Below are 21,371 nucleotides of genomic sequence, written 5' to 3' on the forward strand. Positions count from 1 at the left end.
AAGCATTTGAGATATTGAGAACGTGACCACCCTAATGCTGCATGTTCCCTCGGGAGTCACTCGCTGGCTGCTGGCTTCAGTCTGTTAAAGGATCCTGTTTTGGGCAGACGCTCCAGGCCAGGAGGCTCACCTGCTTCTAGGGGGTGGGGTGGATGTCCCAACCCCCCAAACACATCTTTCCCCCTGAATCACCACCCACAAATGCATCTAGAAGCTTGCCTCTGCTCCCTAGCTAATTCCTAAACCCTACCTCCCCAATCCGGTTTAGGCTTTTGAGAACCAAAACAGAAAGACTTGGTGGAAACTTTGTCCTAAAGCAACTCACGTTACCCCCAGGCAAAAGAACAGGAAGAAGAACTCCTCTGAACCTGAACTCCTGAGGGGGAAAGCCACAGAGAGAGCCCAACTTCAAAGGCCGGATAATCTCCTTCTTCAAAGCAGCATAAACAAGAATAAATGACTATCTTCTTAAAAAAAAATCCCCTGCCACAAACTGAGTAGGGCAAGAATTGGGAGGGGCTGTGGAGCAAACACAACTAGTCCGTGCAAGATTGGAGAATGTGTCCGTGGCTCACACCTGTCATCCCAGCTACTCAGGAGGCTGGGATCTGAGAATGGGGGTTTGAAGTCAGCCTGGCCAGGAAAGTCCTTGAGACTCGGATCTCCAATGAACCGCCAGAAAACCAAGAAGCGGAGCTGTGGCTCAAGTTGGTAGAGCGCTCATCTTGAGCCCAAAAGTTTAGGGACAGCTACCCTGGCCCTGAGTTGGAGCCCTAGGACACACAGCACACGCACACGCACGCGTGCGCACACACACACATATACACACAGCTGCTTTTCCTTTGAAATGTGCAAATATAGAGAAATGTGGAGAGGTGTGTGGGACGGTTTAATGGTAGAGCACTCACCTACCATGCCAGCAGGCCTGGATTGAACCCCCAGCACCTCTAATCAACCACCCAAAGAAGCAAAGTACCCTTCCCATTGCCTGTGATGATCTACCAAAATCTAAGAAACTATGATTTACGTGGCATCTTTGTGTAGTCATCAGAGAGAGACAACTTCAAATTGTGTTCAAATCCAGGTTTATTAAGAGCATGTATTTGGCAATTTTGGCAGCATTCAACAGTCTCTGACCGTGATGGTGGAAGGTGTGTTACATGTGGGTTTATATTTTGGTTTGCAGGAGGTTTAGTTCTGCATACATTTCTCAGTCCTCTTTGCCACCAAGTAGCAAATTACCCTAAATTTCTCCACTCATCATAGCGGAGGGACTTGTAAAGTAAGGTTGGGGAAAAAAAGCTTTTAAAAAATGCACAGATGCAAAAAAAAAAAAAATCAAACATTGAAATATTAAGAACATACAAAGTATATTAAAGACATGTAGTCCTCCAGGTATCCAAACAGGCATTTGATGTCTGTGGGTTTTTGTTTTTACTTATTGCTAATTACAGTTCATTGAAATCCCCGATATAGTTCCAATAGAACTTAACAACAGAACCAGGAGAGACGCTGTCTATGAGTGTGTATGTGTGTGTGCACGCACGCACGCACACACACACTCACACATGTGGGAGACGGATAAAGGGGAGGGCGGCAGGGGTGCTTTAAAATCCAAGACTTTTGTCCTTAGTGTCACAGGCACCATTTGCTTACTTAGTACCTTCCATTAGCACCTGCCTTGTACTGGATCTAAGTATTGGCTTAATTATTTAAATGAACTGATTAACAGACAGCCAATGGCTGGAGGTCTTCCCGCTCCAGCAGATGTTCAGCAAGCCTGCACGGGAAAGCTCGCAGCATCTGATCCCTCTCAGTTGTTCTCCAGGGAACCCGAAGTTGGCTGGAAGAAAGGCAAGAAAGAAAACCGGGTGAGACTCTTCCACTCAAGGTATTTCAGCTTGTTCTCAGCAGTCTTGTATTTCTATCCATGTTGGAGAAATGGGACAAGATAGGACTGTCTCTCGGGGGGTTGGAAGATGGAAGGGCATAAAAACAAAGCCAGGGCCGGCAGTGGGTTGAGAAAACTCTGCCTTCCAGCATCTGAGCACTGTGCAAAGGTTAACCATGCAGTTGACTGGCGAAGTCCTGCAAAGGAGACAGATGCACCAGGCAATGTCCCAGCGGCGGGAATCCCTTGGAGGACGGCGAGCGTTCTCTGACATTTCCCCCAAAATGGAGCAAACGCTGTCTCCATGAATGCACACCATCTTGAAATTCCTCAATAAGCAATGCTATGCGGGTGATTTAGCTTTTTACATAGACCCACCATAGCTGCAGAAACAAGACACACCGAGTCTTTCTCCTAAGCAAAGGCTCATTTCATTCTTCAAGAATATTTAATGCTCCAGATATCCAACTAACGGTCCAGCCAGGGGGCTCGCACCTTGCGACTCAGGAGGTTGAGGTCTAAAGATGGTGGTTCAAGCCGGGCGCTGGTGGCTCACGCCTGTAATCCTAGCTACTCAGGAGGCTGAGATCTGAGGATCGCGGTTCAAAGCCAGCCCGGGCAGGAGAGACCGTGAGACTCCTATCTCCAATAAACCACCAGAAAACCGGAAGTGGCGCTGTAGCTCAAGTGGTAGAGCGCTCGCCTTGAGCTGAAGAGCTGAGGGACAGCGCCCAGGCCCAGAGTTCAAGCCCCACGGCCGACAAAAAAAAAAAAAAAAAAAAAGATGGTGGTTCAGAGCCAGCCCGGAGAAGAAAGTCTGTGAGGCTCTGATCTCCAGTGAACCAGCAAAAAGTCAGAAACAGAGCTGTGGTTCAAGTGGCAAAACGATGGCCTTGAGAAGAAAGGCCAAGACAGCGCCCCGGCCCTGAGTTCAAGCCCCAGTGTCAGCACACGCGCGCACACACACACACACACACACACACACACACACACACACACACACACACACGATATGCAAACAATGTACTCACGAAGGGAGTCCTGACTCCAAATTTGCTGTGGAAGGTCATGGTGACTTTGTTTTTGTGTCCCGTTCTTTGGTCAAAGGCGTGGCAGGTGTCGAAGGGCGGGCTGTACAGGTGGAGGCTCACGGCGGGCTCGGTGTGGCTGACGTTCTCCACGCGGTGGAGGCCGATCGAGTCTGGGGAAAGCCAGGGCGGGCAGAGGTGAAGGGGACCAGAGGGCCCTGGAGGCCGGGACCCCTGTGTCTGTCCCACACTGAAAGCCAGACCTGAAATGCTAGCCAGGCGCCGGTGGCTCACGCCTGTCATCCTCGCTACTCCTGAGGCTGAGATGTGAGGATCCAGGTTCAAGAAAGTCCTAAGAGTCCTATCTCCGGCTAACCAGCAAAAAGCCGGGAGGGGAGATGTGGCTCAAGTGGTGGAGCGCCCACTCTAAGTGAAAAAGCTTAGGAGCAGCCCCCAGGTCCTGAGTTCAAGCCCCAGTCCTGGCACAGAAAACGGACACCAAAACAACCACTAAAACAAAACAAAACAAAACTACACCACGTGGTTGACAAACTAGGAAAAAAAGCCTTAAATGCCTCTCATCAAGATCCCTCTCTTTTTTCTCCCAGTAAAGACTGAGATCCAGTTCTGGAGAGAGTGAAACAGGCGAACACTACGAGAAAACCAGGTGAGTTAGGCACACGCCGACACACCGAATGAAAAGATCCGCGCTCTCCCCACACTTAGCTCCAGTCTTTCCTAGGTGTTTTATCAGCTCAAGACAAATACAAGCCCTGAAGAGACTGTCACTGAAAATTCACCATGGAAGGGCTATGTCTCACCAGACAGACTGGGGCTTGAACTCAGGGCCTGGGCGCTGTTACTGAGCTTCTTTTGCTCCAGGTGAGCACTCTACTGCTTGAGCCACAGCACCACATCCGGCTTTGTGAATGTGGTGCTGAGGAATCGAACCCAGGGTTTCATGCATGCGAGGCGAGCGCTCTACCACTGAGCCACCTTCCCAGCCCCAATAGCCAAGGCATTTGAGCCAAAACAGTCATTTCAGAAGACTTTAGAAACCCCTGCCAGGCCAGCTGGCAGCATTCCCAGAGACAGATGCAGTCAAACGGGTCAGGAGATCAAAAGCACTTAGAAATAAAAACCTACAAGCCGGGCGCCGGTGGCTCACACCTGTCATCCCAGCTACTCAGGAGGCTGAGATCTGAGGATCGTGGTTCAAAGCCAGCCCAGGAAGGAAAGTCTGTGAGACTCTGCTCTCCAATGAACCACCAGAAAACTAGAAACCTTTCCTTCCCTTTCCTTCTTCCTTCCTTCCTTCCTTCCTTCCTGAGCTATAGGGCTCTGGTTGGTCTCAAACTCCAGATTCTCCTGCCTCAGCCTCCCAGAGCTAGCAATCCAGGCTATGAGTTCAAGCCAGAAGAAGAAGAAGAAGAGGAGGAGGAGGAGGAGGAGGAGGAGGAGGAGGAGGAGGAGGAGGAGGAGGAGGAGGAGGAGGAGGAGGAGGAGGAGGAGGAGCAAAGCTTTCTCAAGAAGAACCAACTCCAGCTGAAACTCATTACTCTGACCACCTTTGGCTTTACTGTGTGTATGGTACGGACGACAGATTGTCCTTGGAAACGTGCCATGTCTTCTATATAAAGCAGCTCTCAAATAGATGAGGAAGATTGATGACATTTCCTGCTACATGACAGAGGAGGAGAATAAAAACCTTCTATCCAATCTGACCTTTGTAAGTGACTCGCATTCCTACACTAAGGACCGAGTGAACTCAGGCCAAGCACTCTGGCCAGCACTAGACTTTAAGATATAGGAAGGAACATATTTCTCAGGCGTTGCCAGAAAAAGCTCAGCAACATTTCATTTTATTCCAGTCTGCTAGCATGCACGGAGTCGGGCTGCTTGAGTTCAAGTCCTGGATCACACACTTAAGAACCTGGACAAGTTTTACTCGTTTTCCTTACTTGTGAGCAGCCTCATCTGCAAATGAGAATACAGATTATTTTATCTTCATGTGTTACCATGAGGCTTTCTGGAACATTCTACGCCTTTTAGAACTATAGAATTGAATTCACTGCCTTTCCTGGGGAGCATTTGGCTGTCCTGAGATGCATTTAGAAGAAGGAACAAATTCTTGGAACAAAATCTACAATTCTCCATCCAACCATATATTCTGTAAAAATTTCCCTTGAGGAGAGTTTTAGGTATGCCGTCTGCATCTCAGAAAAACTGGCGCTAGCTAGTCATTTATTTCCAGAACATTCCCTTCTATTTTCTCATGTTTCCACCATCTTTCTGCTGGAAGACGACTCTGATGTACATTCATACTCCCTTCTGACTAGTTCTGAGTTTTGGCAGGCAGATGACTTTTTTATTCGTACCGATCTTGTGGCTTGAACTCTGGGCCTGGGCGCTGTCCCTCAGCTCTTCAGCTCAAGGCGAGCGCTCTACCATTTGAGCCGCAGCTCTACTTCTGGTTTTTGGTAGTAAACTGGAGATCAGAGTCCCATGGACTTTCCTGCCTGGGCTGACTTTGAACCAGGATCCTCAGATCTCAGCCTCCTGCGTAGCTAGGATGACAGGCGTGAGCCACCGGCGCCTGGCTGGTGAAACAATTTTCTAATGAGATGACCGTCTGGATGCATATATTTTCGATAAATGACCCCCAGCCAGCTAGAAAGCCTTACAAAGCAAACCCCCCTGTTTGGATCATCTCCCAAGACTTCTCCATCCCAAGTCCTCTCGGGCCATTTCCAGTGGACGTGGGTCAGTACGTAGCATCTCAGTTAACAGTGCCTTCCCCGCCCGCCCCATGGGACCGGCCATTTACCATTGATGTAGGCACACTGGTTCTCCTTCAGAGTTCTCTCGGACTTCTTGGTCATCTCGTTGGACTTCTTGTCAGGCCAGGCAAATAACGTCTCCTTCAGGCTTCCCTGCAGCATCTTCAGGAAGCAGTGGGAGTCCGTGTGGTCATGGATACTGCTGTATAGACCGCGGGGGGGGGGGCGCTCAGGGATCATCTCCGCACCTGACACCCACCCGCTGTCAAGACCTTTCCCCTCCCTCCCCAGCACCATCTCCCCCCTCCCCATGCCCAGCTCCATCTCTGATAGCATCAGGTTTACAATTCAACACTGCCCGGCAACAGCAATAGAAGAAAAACACATCACTCCCAGCAACGTAGACGAGGGACAGTTTCAATGCAAGGTGGGTGGGCTTGGTGGTGGATTCCTGGAATCCAGGAGGTAGAGGCAAGAGGACTGAAGAGTTCCAGGTCAGCCTGTGCCACAGAGGGAGACCGCCTCAAGAAAACACAAAACCCAAAAGCCAGGCCCCGTGGCTCACACCCACAGTCCTAGCTACTCAGGAGGCTGAGTTCTGAGGATCAGAGTTCGAAGCCAGCCCAGGCAAGCAAATCCCTGAGACTCTCCTCTTTATTTAAGAACCAAACAAACAAACAAACAAACAAAACCTGGAAGTGCAACTGTGGCTCAAGTGGTATAGTGGCAGCCTTGAGCCAAAAAGCTCAGGGACAGCGCCCAGGCCCTAAATTGGGACTGGCTGGCACACACACACACACACACACACACACACACACACACACACACACACACACACACACACACACACACACACACACACACACACACGGACAAATCAATATGTCCTACTGATTGAGCTTTCTAAAGCTTTATAAATTCTTCTTTCTTTCCTCCAGTCAAAAGTGAGTCTAACACCAGATTCCAGTGGCTCACGCCTGTCATTCTAGCTACTCAGGAGGCTGAGATTGGAGGATCAAGACTCAAATCCAGCCCAGGCAGAAAAGTCCTCAAGACTCAAAACCCAAAAGCTGGGTACCTATGGCTCACACCTGTAATTCTAGTTACTCAAGAGACTGAGATCTAAAGATGGAGGTAAGAAGCCAGCCCGGGCAGGAAAGTCCGTGAGACTCTTATCTCCAACAAACCACCAGAAAGCCGGAAGTGGCGCTGTGGCTCAAAGTGGTAGAGTGCCCAGGCCCTGAGTTCAAGCCCTACAACTCTCTCTCTCCCTCCCTTCCTCTCTCCCCCTGACACACACACACACACACACACACACACACACACACACACACACACACAGAAATAACTGATTAAAAAGATAACAATATTCATTTGGTAATGACATGACAACAAACATACAAAGTAAAGACCAGAAACTGATCTTCAGAGAGTCGGTGTGGGGTTGAGTGGGCCTTCCAGGTAAAGAAGCTGAATGATTGGAAGCAGAAACAAATTTTTTGAATTTGTGAAATGTTTTTCTAGTTCCCAATCCTGCTGGGTTGTTCTTTGGTCCCACAACTGTTTACACACTTCATACCTCGGAGGTCAGGTTTAAGCACAATGAAAACACAAAGTTTAACCTCAGATCAGCAGGTTAAAAGAAGGTGGTGTCCTGCCTCTTGATTTCCGGCTCGGTTTTTGGTGGTAGTTGTTGTTGTTTTTAGCAGACACAGTACAGGCCTGAAAGCCCCCGTGTTGGGAATTACAGGGACAGAGTGACTAAAGAATTCTAAGCCGTGATGTGTTTGTCTTTGCAAAGTTAATGGCTAGCACCAGACTGCATTTCCCTAGGCTGGGTCTACGAAGCTCCCAAATGGGGCTGGGTTTGATGCCAAAACAAAACAAAATGCAACAACCACAACAAAACAACAACGACAAAAACCCAAAAAGCCAAGAGAAAAGAAATATTTTGAGTGAACTGATTTTTACCTTCCGTGCCCTTCACCCCAACACAGAATCATCAGATTAAATTTCCCATTTCCTTGGTCCACAAGATTTCGGGTATACCTAGATAAACAAACAAACACACAAACAAAAAAACCCACAACATATTCAGTAGGTTGAATTTGACCACTGAAAACAGAACTGGTTAAAAAAAATGAATGTGTCACAAAATACCCCTTATGTATAAATGTTAATATTTCTATCTCTGAGTGAATTTGGATGTGTTTTGTCTGAGCAGAAATCCAGTCCTAATGAAAACCATTTCACACGGTTGATTTTTTGACCTTCTGTATTTTGTGGCTGTTTTTGTTTTGTTTGCTCATCTATGACAGATGACAAGATCTTCCTCTGTTCAATTCCCTACCTTTATAGAATCTCACTGCTCAGTTTTAATTGATGCCCTGGAAAGGTAACAGAAATCAAAACAAACTCTCTGTGTCTTCATGTCCATCAATCTCAGGCTGATAAAAAAAAAATAAGTAACTTTCTCACAGAAGATTTTTTTAAGTCTATTACTGCTCTGTAGAAGAATGTGGCTATTGTTTTGTTTTGTTTTTTTTTTTCCCCTTTCTCCTTCCCAGAGCTAAAGGAGGACTTGAGAAACCAGATTTCATTAAAATAGCTGTTTTAGAGTTCATTTTTTTAAGCCACTACAGCTTACACACACACACACACACACACACACACACACACACACACACACACACACACACACACACACACACACAGAGCACATTCAGAGCCTCTGGTAATGAAAAGCACCCCACAAACAAGCTGGATGTTAGCCTGAGTGCGGGAACAAAGGCCAACTCAGATCAGAATAGAAAACCTTCTGCTACTGCAGGAACCCAATCGCTGGCCAACAAAACAAAGCAAAAACTCTCCAGCAAAGCAGCACGATCCTAACTTGGGAGGAGTGGGGCTCCCCCTTCCCTCCACCCCTGTCGAAGTGTGATCACGCTAACATCATTTTAAGACTCTCCGTGCCACAGGACCTTTGTGTAATGCTGTCCACTCTGGCCACCTGTGTACTGTGTCCAACCTGTCCCTTCCCTCCTGTCCCTCCTTCCCCCAGGGCTCAGGGCCAAGGGCCTGCTGAGCGTGATCCTTGAGGCACTTGCTTAGTAAGTACTTTTGAGCCATTTCGTCTTCCTTTCTTGGTAGTGCTTTATGACCTCGCCAAGGGCCGGACGCACAGTCTGGCGAGTCCCAGTAAACCGAGTTTCTCCACCAGGAGCCCGGTTCTCCCTTGGGGACTGAGGATTGATCTGTCTGCTCTCTGAGGGAACAAACTTCTGGACATCTGTTCTACTATGGTTCTTCTGCGTTTACCAACAACCACCCCCCCACATCCTCCAGGACCAGGCTGACTTTAATGCAGGCTGCCTTGGAGAAGAGATTGGGTCTGTTAATGAAGACGAATTCAAGGTCCCTAGAAATGCTAATTCTAAAGATCAGCCCACCCTGGTTCATTTCACTGGGTCAATACTGTGTGGAGTCAGATAAATGACCAACAGAACCTCCACAGGGCTAAGACCTGCGGCTGCCTCCAGCCCAGCCGCCCGCCGGTGGGGACTGAGACCCGAGGGGGGGGGGATCAGAAACCAGCCAGGCAGGACCTTCACTGGACGCGCTTAGCTTCAATTAGGCAGCAAAAAAGCTGAACTGGAGCTGTGGCTCAAACGGTCCAGCACCAGTCATGAGCAGAAAAAGCTAAAGGACACTACCCAGGCCCTGTGTTCACCCCCCCCAGGACCGGTATGCACAAACACACACACACACACACACACACACACACACACCAGGCATGCACACACACAAAACCCAGCATGTACACACACACACACACAACCAAGCACGCACACACACACACCAGGCATGCACACACACACAACCAAGCATGCACATACACAACCAAGCATGCACACACACACGACCAAGCATGCACGCACACACAACCAAGCATGCACGCACACACAACCAAGCACGCACACACACCAGGCATGCACGCACACACACAACCAAGCATGCACGCACACACACCAGGCATGCACACACACACACAACCAAGCATGCACGCACACACACCAGGCATGCACACGCACACACAACCAAGCATGCACGCACACACACCAGGCATGCACACCAGGCACACACACACACACACACACACGAACACACCTAACAAATTCTCAAACACACGGGAGCGGATCGGGGCCGCTTCACTGACAGCCACGGGGTCCCGGCCGCTCCCTCCTCTCCCTCCTCAGTCACCTGAGAGAACCTTCCAGAAGTGTGGGATTGCGCACAAGGTCCCCGAGGGCACGGGGTCCCCGGTGCGCGGGGTCCAGATTGTGCAGGGATTTCGGGTGCGGGGGGGGGGGAGTCCCGACTGCGCGGGGATCTCGGGTGCGGGGGGATCTCGGGTGCGGGGGGATCTCGGGTGCGGGGGGATCTCGGGTGCGGGGGGATCTCGGGTGCGGGGGGATCTCGGGTGCGGGGGGATCTCGGGTGCGGGGGGATCTCGGGTGCGGGGGGATCTCGGGTGCGGGGGGATCTCGGGTGCGGGGGGATCTCGGGTGCGGGGGGATCTCGGGTGCGGGGGGATCTCGGGTGCGCGGGGATCTCGGGTGCGGGGGGATCTCGGGTGCGCGGGGATCTCGGGTGCGCGGGGATCTCGGGTGCGGGGGGATCTCGGGTGCGCGGGGATCTCGGGTGCGGGGGGATCTCAGGTGCGGGGGGATCTCGGGTGCGGGGTTCCGGGTGCGCGGGGATCTCGGGTGCGCGGGGATCTCGGGTGCGGGGGGATCTCGGGTGCGGGGGGATCTCGGGTGCGGGGGGATCTCGGGTGCGGGGGGATCTCGGGTGCGGGGGGATCTCGGGTGTGCGGGCGGATCTCGGGTGCGCGGGGATCTCGGGTGCAGGGGATCTCGGGTGCGGGGGGATCTCAGGTGCGGGGGGATCTCGGGTGCGGGGTTCCGGGTGCGCGGGGATCTCGGGTGCGCGGGGATCTCGGGTGCGGGGGGATCTCGGGTGCGCGGGGTTCCGGGTGCGCGGGGATCTCGGGTGCGGGGGGATCTCGGGTGCGCGGGGATCTCAGGTGCGGGGGGATCTCGGGTGCGCGGGGTTCCGGGTGCGGGGGGATCTCGGGTGCGGGGGATCCTCTCGGGTGCGGGGTCTCGGGTGCGCTCATGGCCCCGGGCCCGGGCCCCTCCAGGTGCCCAGAGGGAGGGGGCGTCGCCCCGCATCTCTGCTTTGGGGTGCTGGTCTCCCCGGGAGGCAGGGCGCCGCTGGGGGCCCCGGGCTCCGAGTGGCCGGCGGCTGCGGGTGGACGGACGGGGAGGGGGGACGGCGGGCGCAGCGCGGCGCCGGGGACACGGGGGGCCGGAGACCCGCGATCGGCACGGCCCCGCGCCCCGGCCCGCCGGCCCCGCGCCCCCGGCCGGCCCCGCGCCCCTGATCGGCCCCGCGCCCCCGGCCGGCCCCGCTCCTCCGCCCCGCGCCCCTGATCGGCACGGCCCCGCTCCTCCGCCCCGCGCCCCCGCGGCCGCACCTGTACTGGTCGAAGGCGGCGTAGGGCGCCCACTCGGCGGGGTCGCTCTCGTAGGCCTCCAGCACGGCCCGCACCTCCTCCACGTCCACCTCGTCGCCCGCGAAGAGCCGGTGCAGCGCGCGCACCAGCTCGGCCAGCGTGCGCGGCTTGGGCTCGGCGACGCGCTCCATGCTCGCGGCCTCGGCCGCCGCGGGGTCCGACCTCGCCCCGCGCCCGGAGCCGCTCGGGACCAGCGGGCGGCGCGCGCCTCCCGCTCCTATTTAAGCCGCCGCGCCGGGGGCGGGGAGGCGCGGACCGGGGCGCGGGGAGGCGGGCGGGGGGGGGGGGGGCCGGGACCCGGGACCCGGGGCGCAGGCGGGGCGGGGCGGGGCGGGGCGGGGCGGAGGCCGGCCCGGCGCGGCTCCCGCGCCACCGCCCCCCTGCACCTAGCGAGGCGGGGAGGCTGGGGAGGGCGACGGGAGGGGGCTGTGGCCGCTGCCCCCGCCCAGGCCGCAGCGAGGACCCACGAGACCAACACTGCGTGCGGCGCGGAGCGGGCACGCGGGAACAAAGGGCCTCGGGCAGGTCCGACGCGAGCACCCGCCAGGCCCCGCCCCGCCACCCGATAGGCCACAGCCCCTAGGCAGGCCACGCCCCGCTTCAAGGCAGGCCACGCCCCCAGACGGGCTCTGCCCCAGAGCTACACCCCCCTCCCGCCCCCTCTCCCACCAGACAGGCCCCAGCCCCCTTTCAGACAGGCTCCACCCCCAGACAGCCTCCCCAGCAGGCCACGCCCTGCGGCCCCTGACAGGCTCCACCCCCAGGCAGCCCCCCCAGCAGGCCACGCCCTGCGGCCCCTGGCAGGCTCCGCCCCCAGCAGGCCACGCCCTGCGGCCCCTGACAGGCTCCGCCTCCAGACAGCCCCCCCAGCAGGCCACGCCCTGCGGCCCCTGGCAGGCTCCACCCCCAGACAGCCCCCCCAGCAGGCCACGCTCTGCGGCCCCTGGCAGGCTCCACCCCCAGACAGCCCCCCCCAGCAGGCCACGCCCTGCGGCCCCTGGCAGGCTCCACCCCCAGACAGCCCCCCAGCAGGCCACGCCCTGCGGCCCCTGACAGGCTCCACCCCCAGGCAGCCCCCCCCAGCAGGCCACGCCCTGCGGCCCCTGACAGGCTCCACCCCCAGGCAGCCCCCCCAGCAGGCCACGCCCTGCGGCCCCTGGCAGGCTCCGCCCCCAGCAGGCCACGCCCTGCGGCCCCTGACAGGCTCCGCCCCCAGACAGCCCCCCCAGCAGGCCACGCCCTGCAGCCCCTGACAGTAGCTGTGGATGGAGGTCCTAAGGAGGTTTCCAGAAAGGACTGCTGAGGGAGGGGCAGGGGCGTGGCTGGAGAGCAGCCCAGAGATCCCGTTGGCTGGGAATAATCTGTAAGAACAGAGCTGGGAATCCAGTCACTTGTAGCTTTAGTTGTTTTCTATATCTATCAATCTATCTCTATATGTCAATATATCAATCTATATGAATCTATCTATATATCAATCTATATATGTCAATATACCAATATATCTATGTATCGATCTATCTACGTCAATATATCAATATATATGAATATATCTATATATCAATCTATATATCAATCTATATATGTCAATATACCAATATATCTATGTATCAATCTAGCTATATCTATCAATATATGTATATATCAATCTAGCTATACTTGTGCTGTTCCTGTCAAAGATCCATTCTGGGTCTCTTTCGTTTCAGGATGGAAGATCAGTATATTTCATACGTATTTGTTTTCTGGCAGTGCCCCGGATTCGAACTCGAGGTCTTCAAGCGCTCTCCCACTGGAGCCCCCTCTGGCCCTTTTTGCTTCAGACAGTTTTTCAAGTAGGGTCTTGATTTTATGTTATTTATTTTTGTGTCTAGGGTAGGCCTCCCCACCAGCCACAGCCCGGATGGCAGGTGCGGCTGAAGAGAAGACTTGCGCACGTTTTGCTAGGGCTGGCCTGGAACCCCGGCCCTGGGGGTGGAGGGCTCAGAGCCACCCCAGCCCGGGCCCTGACACTCTCAGCTTCCGACCATTCACATTCTACTTTCATTCCTCTGCGTGGTCTTCCAACACACACACACTTTGGTTGGCTTCTTCTCTAAGCCTGCTCCCACTCCACATTTCCTTGATCATCTCTGTAGATACTTCTCCCTCCCTCCCTCCCTCTCTCTTTCCAATTTCACATGCCAGGCCCGCCCTCTAATGCACCCCCAAACGTAGGACTTAAGGAACTCCTTTGGAGCATAAAGAACTAGATAGAGGTTCTGTGTCTTTGATGGGCTTACACACCCCCCACCCCCCATTGCCCATGCTTCCCACCCCCTCAGAACCAGGTGCCAGCAAGTGTCTCCATCCCCTGCCTTTCCCCTCTTACTCTTCCAGCTCCTGTGGCTGGGCTTCCCTGGCCTCCATCTCTGGACCCCACGGCTCCGGCTTTTCCCCAGCCCAAGCATCCGACTGCTTTCTCCCTCATCGTCTGGAACTTTCGTTAATTCTCATTTCCCTGCTCAGTAGGGTTTTGTCAGCCCGGCATTCAAGTCGCCTGGGTTTTGGATCTGAGCTACCTTATTATTTTTTAAATCGTCCCCCCCTTTACTCTTGCATTATTTTCTAGTCACATTGAATTCATCACTCTTTTTATTTTCTGCTTACCAAAGCTGTTCTTTGGCTTTGGCACCAAGGCTGAGATTCTAGGTGGTTTCAGTGTGAGATTGCGAGCAATCTCTACTGTCTCTCCCCTGGAGTTTGGAAGCAGTGACCCCCATCTTTCATTAAGTTGCTTGCTGTTTTCTTAGCAGGTCCTGGCAGTTCTCATGAGGCTCTCCCTGCTAGTAGGAACTTTTAGCCATTTAATTTTGGAGCCTGGAGGTGTCCTGCCGGGTGTTGCCTCTGCTGGCTTTGAACTCTGTTTCTCACAGCCTTGTCCAGTGGCTAGGATCCTGGACACCTGCCACCAGTGCCTGGCAACACGCGTTCCTGTCTCCATCCATCCATGCCTGGCTCGGACCGCCCAGGGCCTGCGGGGAACCCCGGGTTATCACTTCGAGGGTATAGGCATGAAGGTAAAGCAAAGCTTATTAGCAGTTGGCCCCTCGGGTAACTGGAGTGGTGAACTGAAATCTAGGATAAGACCAGATTTAAGTAGCATGATCTGATGTTTTATTAACTTAAATAACCACCACGATCAAAGAGATAGAATGGAATGAAGATGCCCAGAAAAAAAAACTTTAAAATGATCAGAGGCCTGGAAATAATTGCCTATTCACCCAACTTTTTTGGAAGGGAGGGGGCGTCAATTGTGGGGCTTGAACTCGGGGCCTGGGTGCTCTCCCTGAGCCTCTTTGTGTTCAAGACCAGTGCTATTATCACTTGAGCCACAGCACCACTATCAGTTTCTGAGTGGTTCATTGGAGATAAGTCTCATGTGGACTTTCCTGCCCAGGCTGGCTTCATACTGTGATCCTCAGATGGCAGTCTCCTGAGTAGCCAGGATGATAGGCATGAGCCACCCAGCGCCTGGCCACTTGACCCATTTTGACGAGCACTGTACTAAGAGCCAGCAACTGCCACCCAATTGAATCCCCGGTGGTTTTAAGTCACTGCCCTCAGAAGGTCTGCAGTTTCTTTGGGGCAGGCAGGGATAAATCTAGTATTTGAGGCAACACACAGGGAGGGAGGGATTCACACACATGCTGACTGGATACAACACGCAATGAAGAAATACACAGCAGGGGAAGTTAGGTGTGGGGAGAGATGCTATTGCCGTTCAGCAAACATTCCCCCGAGTCACGTCTGGGCCGAGACTGAGCTGATGGAAGGCTTTGGGGGGTGGAGGGGGGTGCATTCTGATCCTTGAATCGAACAGATCAACATGGATACACTGGTAGAGCACCAAGCGGGAGCTGGACATCAGCTCTTGCAGAGCAACCGGATGGACCGCTTTTACTCTCACCTGGAGAACCTTGGCCAGAGCTGCTAGTCACCCACGCCGTGAGCCGAAGGACACAGGCAAGCTAAGCAATAGGAAGGAACCCGGTGTGGAATGTAACTGTCAAAACTAGGCCAGCTGAAGTACCGGGCGTCTTTCTCTGTGTCCTGGAGTGGCTGGTCAAAGTCATGTATGATCCCTGGACAACAAAGCCAAGACTTCTCATTTTTTCCTTCTCCTTCAGTATCAAATGCTTTCCTACTTTGGGTTACACATAAGTAATTGGTGGACAATGGTTATATAATCTAAGGCATAGATGTAGTTCTTTCATTTTTAGTTCTTTTATCTGGTTAAGAAAATGTGACATATAAAGTCCATTTATGGCCAAAAAAAACCCCCTAGAAAGCAGATGCCACTAGCTGACAAAATCTTGATTACAGATAAACACCCCTACCGAGTGACTTAAAGGAGGGGGAGGCGGTTAGGAAATCTTTGCTTACTTTTGAAAGCTGGGAGTAGGTTATTCTAGTATCATGTATACCTCATGTGCTGTAGGTCCTTTTCTTGTAGAATAGGGGAAAAGCAGGGCATTATTGACACCAAGGCCATTAGGGAAGGAAGAAATAAGGTATATATATTTAGTTAACTGTAGATTTAATAAGCTAGTAAGTTGTCTGGATGAGAATAATGAATTTTTAAATTGTGTTTACTATCTAAAACGTTAGCAGTGAACATAAATTCAACCTGTTTTGGCAACTGAGTACCTTCCCTTCTCTAATGAACTAAGACAACAGGTTTTCTTCTGTAATTGACACTTGACTTTTGTGTGTGCTGGTTCTGGGGCTTGAACTCCTGAGTTGAAGGTGCTGTGCCTGAGCTTTTCTGCTCAAGGCTAATGCTCTACGACTAGGGACCACAGCTCCATTTCTGGATTTTTGGTGGTTCAGTGGGGGTAAGAATTCGTGGATTTCTGTGCCTGGGCTGGCTTTGAACTGTGAATCTCAGATCTGTCTCCTGAGTAATTAAGATTACATGCGTGAGCCACTGACGCCCAGCAACTTATTTTTGTAGTCTTAACACTGCACAATTGAGTCAGTCACTATGAGTCCACTAATTTACTACCCAGGGACACTGACAGAGGGGAAATGGAGAATTCACACGCAACAGCAATTTCTTCAGTGTCAAGTTTTACTGAGTACCTCCTAATGCTAACTCAGAGGTGAATAATAGTCACAAGGCCTGCTCTAAGGTTTAAGGAATGTAAGTCGAGTTCAAGCCCTCTTTGAATTCTACTTCATGCCTCAGATCCTGTTTGGACATTCCATTCCACTGACTGGGATGCTTTTCCTGTAGGGTCCTGCTACGTAGTGAAGGGTAGGGTACCCTCAAATCCTGACACTTGCTGTTACAAGCCTTCAAAGTGCTGAGATTTTACAAGAGTATGCTACCATGCCTGGCTTTGACAGCAACGCTTTCTAGAAAGTATGGCATAACAAATACAACACAAATGAAAGCATTAGTGAAAATGTTCCTCTTGGTCATGGCACAAGACATGCATAAAACAAAACATTATGCTCTTTTCAGTTTGTAAAATACATGATCAAACCTTCCATCGTGGTGAGAGATTGGCTCACTGAGATTGGGACATTGTACTGACTCAAGGATCTTACCTCATGAGAAGAGCCCTGATTCAGATGTCCAGAACTTGTAAAATGACCTGTTTTCCAACACATTGTACACTGTCCATATTCTCTAAGTCTTCTGCTTTGTTGACACATCTGCTGTTGACTAGCTAGAATTTAGTAGGCGGAGCCTTTCCCCCTGCCAGCTGCCCAGGTGTCAAACCTTTCTCAAGGCCCTGCTGCCCCCTGCTGGGCTATGGAGAGAATTAGCCAGGAGAGGCCCAAGCAACTTGTTTATATGGGGAATAAGAGACAAAGTGTAAATACCCCGAATTCTAAACAAATCGAAGTTCCAACAACCTCTTTAGCGAGTAAACTTTTACTATGAATAACAACAATAATGGTACAAGTGAACACTCAGTCATGGTGAGCACTGGTGTGACACTTCCACAGTTTCCGTCCTGTATTTATTTAGCCCCAGGAAGCTCTGCATCAGCAGGAGTGCCCGTCGGGAGGCGGGGCTGAATGGAGCCTGTCCTTGGGGATTAGTGAGTGTACCAGTTTCCGACTGCAACTGGGGTACCCCCACTCTCTCCATGGATGCTATCTTGCGCCTGAGCAGGAGTCACAGCAGGTGCATGCTGGGTCCTCTGCAAACCATCTCATCTCAAGTTGTAGCAAGTGGCTTCTGCCGTGGCTCAGCCCCAGGCCTGAGACTTGCAATAGTGCAGAACCAGTTTACCATCACTGCCGAAACACTGCAAGGAGAGACATCATATAAAGAAATGTTCTGGGCCGGGAAGGTGGCTCAGTGGTAGAGCGCTTGCCTTGCATGTATGAGGCCCTGGGTTCGATTCCTCAGTACCACATAAGCAGAAAAGGCTGGAAGTGGCGCTGTGGCTCAAGTGGTAGAGCGCTCGCCTTGAGCTGAAGAGCTGAGGGACAGCACCGAGGCCCAGAGTTCAGGCCCCACAACTGACCAAAACAAACAAAAACAAAAAAGGGAAAAAGTTCTCCACACCACAGACACCCATGGATTTATGGCCATTTCTTGAAAATGTGCCTGTTTCTTTTCATTTCCATTTTGGACTATGTCTAAGCAGTGGTGCAGAGGAGCTGCTGTTTTACAAAGCCGTTTATGAACACGCGCATCCTGACTGGTGCCAGCCCTTTCAACTTCTTACCCCATCACACGGCTGTTTCTATGCCACACTTACCAACAACTTAAGTGCTGATGTTAACCAGACTGACTTGGGTATGAGCGGCTGGTTCTGACGGCAATGTAGGTCACTGTGTGTATACACCAGTGACTACTGCCATCAAAGAACAAGGTGGAAGCAAGTTTTCTGAATGTAGTTCCACTCAATTTTGTGGAGGCAATCTGCATTACAGACAGGACCAATGCAGACAAAATCAGAGGCAAAGGACACTCTGAGCCCCTGGAGTCTCACTCTGGCTTTTCAATCACAATAGAATTTACTTCCCAATGTTCAGGATGTTACAGATGCAGCAGCGTGCAAGGGCAGTTGTTCAAGGACACCTGACTGTATACCAGTCCCCACACGGCTGCTTACCTCATACAGGGTTCCAACTTCCTGGTCTGGGGAAGGAGCGAAGGACTGATTCACATAAATAAACTGCAAGGAAGAGAAAGACAAAACCAATCAATTATCATTTTCTGGGCTCCAATTCTGTGATTTCAAACTATTTTCCTTCATTTCTACCCCACCAACTATGAAGTTTGGTGAAAAACACATCTTCCCTCCAAAGGAATAAAAGTAACACAAGTTCTTACAACTGGCTTACAACATGAAATCGAGATCTCCAGACCTCAGCCTCATAGTAGCTAGGATTAGAGGTATAAGACACTGGCACCTGCTGACTACTTCCGTTTGCATTTACCGTCAGTCTCTGGTTTTTGAGAGCCACTTACCAACTCTTGGATGAGTTTCAGTTTCTCGCTCCTCACTCACAAAAAGGATTTCTAACATATCCCACCTAACAGATGGGTTCATTTTCTGTCCTCACTGTGTGTGTGCACGCAGCAGGTACGTCTCCCAGTACTGGCACAAATCCCAACCGCGCCCTCATGTGCCAGCTGAGGTAATGCTGTTCAAACCTGTGACCCGCCCGCTGGTGAAGCTGCCTGTCAGACAGCATTGGTATAGCACTCAACAGACACCGAAGCCATCGTGACGTTGAGCCAGCAAGGGACTTGAACAGATGCTGGCCTCAAAATTATACACCACATCCACGTTTGTTTTGGTAAGTTTACTTTGACAATCATCCAACAACAGAAACGCCCAAGGCGCTTCTTAGACCATGCTCCCATTGTGAAGTGATAGGACTACGTGGCCGCTCCAGCTCCAGCTCCGGAAGCCAAATGCCCTAGGACAGACTATGGCATTCAGCATCTTAACCCTCGAGGCCGGACCTGCCTCAGGACCTGTTTATTCCAACGCTGAGTGTGAGGCGCACAAGCGTGTCTCTTGAATGAACTGCCCATGTTGGGACAAAAGCAATGCTGGAACGGCAGTGAGTCACAGCGCTGGTGTGTGTGTGTGTGTAGCTTTCCACCTGGCGCGCCTGTCTCCCCACTGTATGACAGGAAGGGCCCCGTGAGGCATACGTGGCTCCACGTGTGATTCTGCACTGCTATTCCCTGTCCCCGGAACCGCTGTGAAGCCGCAGCGCAGCACCCGCTCTGCAGGGCCCCCACTAGGCGCTGGTGTTTCTGTGCTACTCCCTGTCTCCCAGAAGCACCGTGACCCCGCGCAGCAAGGCTGTCACCCTGGCTTCCTACCAACTGCTCCGAGGCCACCAGTTTAAGGAACTTTTTGATGAAGTCAATGAGGCCCTGGATGGTCCGGGTTCGCTCTACAGCCCACTTCTTGGTTTTCATTATAGGGGTGTCGCCCACAGCCTTCAGCAGGATGTCAACTGTAAAAGAAAAGAAATTGACAATCACCCTGGAATATTTAATGATGATGCCATAGGAAACTCAGGTCTTTAGTCAAGAGATGTTTTCTGGTGTTTCATTGGAGGTGAGAGTCTCATGGAATTTCCTGCCCAGGCTGGCTTTGGACCATGATCCTCAGATCTCAGCTTCCTGAGTAGCTAGGATTAAAGGCGTGAGCTGTAATCTGTTAACACTGCCTTGAAGCAGTGTTCTATCATATAAGCCACAGCTCCACTTCTGGCTTTCTGCTGGGTAATTGGAGGTAAGGCTCATAGATTTGTCTGGCTAGGCTGGCTCCAAACTTTGATCTTCAGGTGTCAGGCTCCTGGGCAGCTAGGGTGAGATGCGTGAGCCATCAGCACGGACTTGAGCTTCTTACCTTCTATTTCCCTGCAGAGTTCTTGCCAGGGACTAACCATTCCAACACATTTGGGCACAGTCGGTAATTCCAAAGAGAAGAATTAAAATGGTCTGTAAAGGGGTGGGGGGGGGCGGGGAATGGGGACCAGTGGCTCCTGCCTGTAAATCCTAGCTACTCTGGAGGCTGAGAGAGATCTGAGGATGGCGGTTCGAAGCCAGCTGGGGGGGACAACAAAGTCCCTGAGACTCTTACCTCCAATAAACCCCGCCGTGGCTCAGGTGGGAGAGCGCTGGCCTTGAACCCTGGGGGGCGCCCAGGCCCAGAGCTCCAGCCCCAGGACTAGCACCCCCAACAACAACAACAACAACAACAACAACAACAACAACAACAACAACGTCACCTCCTCATCCGTTCTCCCCTCACCTGCTGTACTGGGAAAGAGCAGAACAATGAACATAAACGAATAAGCCAGGGCCTGACTTGGAACCCGGGGCACCTCCGAGGCCGGCCCGAGCGCGCCTTCCGGGTCACGTGACCCCGGCGTCGCCCGGGTAACCGCGGCGCGCGCCCCCCCCCCCCCCCCCGCCATCCCCGGCCTGAGGAGCATGCGCGGAAGCCGCCAACTCCCGTTGTTTCCCCCCCCCACCGGCTTGAGCATGCGCAAAGGCCGCCAGCTCCCGTTTCCCGCCCCCCCCCCGCGTTCTGAGCATGCGCAGAAGCCGCTTTTTCCCCTCAGACCCGGTTAGAAGCCTTGGGAACGCAAAGGCGCCCCCCTCCCCGTCTCCCCGTCGGCGGGGACGCCCGTCGGGGCGGAGCCTCGGCCTTGGCCTCTCTGATCGGCCCCCCCCACCAACCAGCGTCTCCCCCCCACCCCGCCATTACTCTTTTTCTTGGCGTCGCCCGCAGGCTCGTCCGTGCCGGGGGACACCGCCGCGGAGGAGGGGGGGTCCGGCGTGGCCGGCTCCGGGGAGGCCTCGGCCGGCCCCTCGCCGCCCGCCGCCGCGGCGGGGGGCAGCAGCGGCAGCACCCGCTGCGGCTCCGCGGCCATCGCGCCGGCAGGAAGTGAGGGCGGAAGTGAGGGCGGGGCGCGCGCGGGGGCGGGCCTTATGGCCAGGGAGGCCTCTCCCCGGGCCGCGTCCGCGTCGGCCCCTCCCGGGCCCCGCCCCTCGGCTCGCGCGCGCGCACGTCCGTGCGTGTGTGCGTGCACGCGCGGGGGGCGGGGCAGGCTCGCCG

General features: G+C 53.1%; 2 protein-coding genes across 3 annotated transcripts; both read right to left on the minus strand.

The window, feature by feature from the left end:
• Positions 1 to 1,068: 1,068 nt before the first annotated feature.
• On the minus strand, positions 1,069 to 11,476 carry Cdo1 (cysteine dioxygenase type 1). Of its 2 annotated transcripts, none has more exons than XM_070031507.1 (5): positions 11,239 to 11,476; positions 7,671 to 7,748; positions 5,747 to 5,898; positions 2,923 to 3,092; positions 1,069 to 1,843 (listed from the first exon to the last, which is right to left on the minus strand). In XM_070031507.1, exons 1-5 carry the CDS (start codon positions 11,406 to 11,408, stop codon positions 1,814 to 1,816), a joined length of 600 nt encoding a protein of 199 aa, XP_069887608.1. In that variant the 5' UTR covers positions 11,409 to 11,476; the 3' UTR covers positions 1,069 to 1,813. The 2 variants fall into 2 exon arrangements, with proteins under 2 accessions (XP_069887608.1, XP_069887607.1); XM_070031506.1 differs by having other exon boundaries at positions 5,747 to 5,901; positions 11,239 to 11,475.
• Positions 11,477 to 17,181: 5,705 nt separating this feature from the next.
• Atg12 (autophagy related 12) lies at positions 17,182 to 21,227 on the minus strand. Its single transcript, XM_070031508.1, has 4 exons — positions 21,021 to 21,227; positions 19,622 to 19,758; positions 18,393 to 18,455; positions 17,182 to 17,576 (listed from the first exon to the last, which is right to left on the minus strand). Exons 1-4 carry the CDS (start codon positions 21,184 to 21,186, stop codon positions 17,517 to 17,519), a joined length of 426 nt encoding a protein of 141 aa, XP_069887609.1. The 5' UTR covers positions 21,187 to 21,227; the 3' UTR covers positions 17,182 to 17,516.
• Positions 21,228 to 21,371: the final 144 nt, after the last annotated feature.

This window comes from Dipodomys merriami, unplaced genomic scaffold, assembly GCF_024711535.1.
Source record: "Dipodomys merriami isolate MVZ:Mamm:240054 unplaced genomic scaffold, mDipMer1.0.p SCAF_201, whole genome shotgun sequence".
In the NCBI taxonomy this organism is placed as follows: Eukaryota; Metazoa; Chordata; class Mammalia; order Rodentia; family Heteromyidae; genus Dipodomys; species Dipodomys merriami.

Bases quoted from the DNA above. Each gene is read 5' to 3' on its own strand.
- Cdo1 (XM_070031506.1), bottom strand. From the start codon at position 11,408: ATGGAGCGCGTCGCCGAGCCCAAGCCGCGCACGCTGGCCGAGCTGGTG. The intron at 7,749-11,238 runs GTGCGGCCGCGG...TTGTTTATCTAG, and splicing joins GCCGCCTTCGACCAGTACAG to GTATACCCGAAATCTTGTGG. The intron at 1,844-2,922 runs GTGAGTACATTG...CCTTTCTTCCAG, and splicing joins TTGGAGTCAGGACTCCCTTC to CCAACTTCGGGTTCCCTGGA.
- Atg12 (XM_070031508.1), bottom strand. From the start codon at position 21,186: ATGGCCGCGGAGCCGCAGCGGGTGCTGCCGCTGCTGCCCCCCGCCGCG. The intron at 18,456-19,621 runs GTAGGAAGCCAG...TCTTCCTTGCAG, and splicing joins TGGTGGCCTCGGAGCAGTTG to TTTATTTATGTGAATCAGTC. The intron at 17,577-18,392 runs GTAAGCAGCCGT...CTCTCCTTGCAG, and splicing joins AAGTTGGAACCCTGTATGAG to TGTTTCGGCAGTGATGGTAA.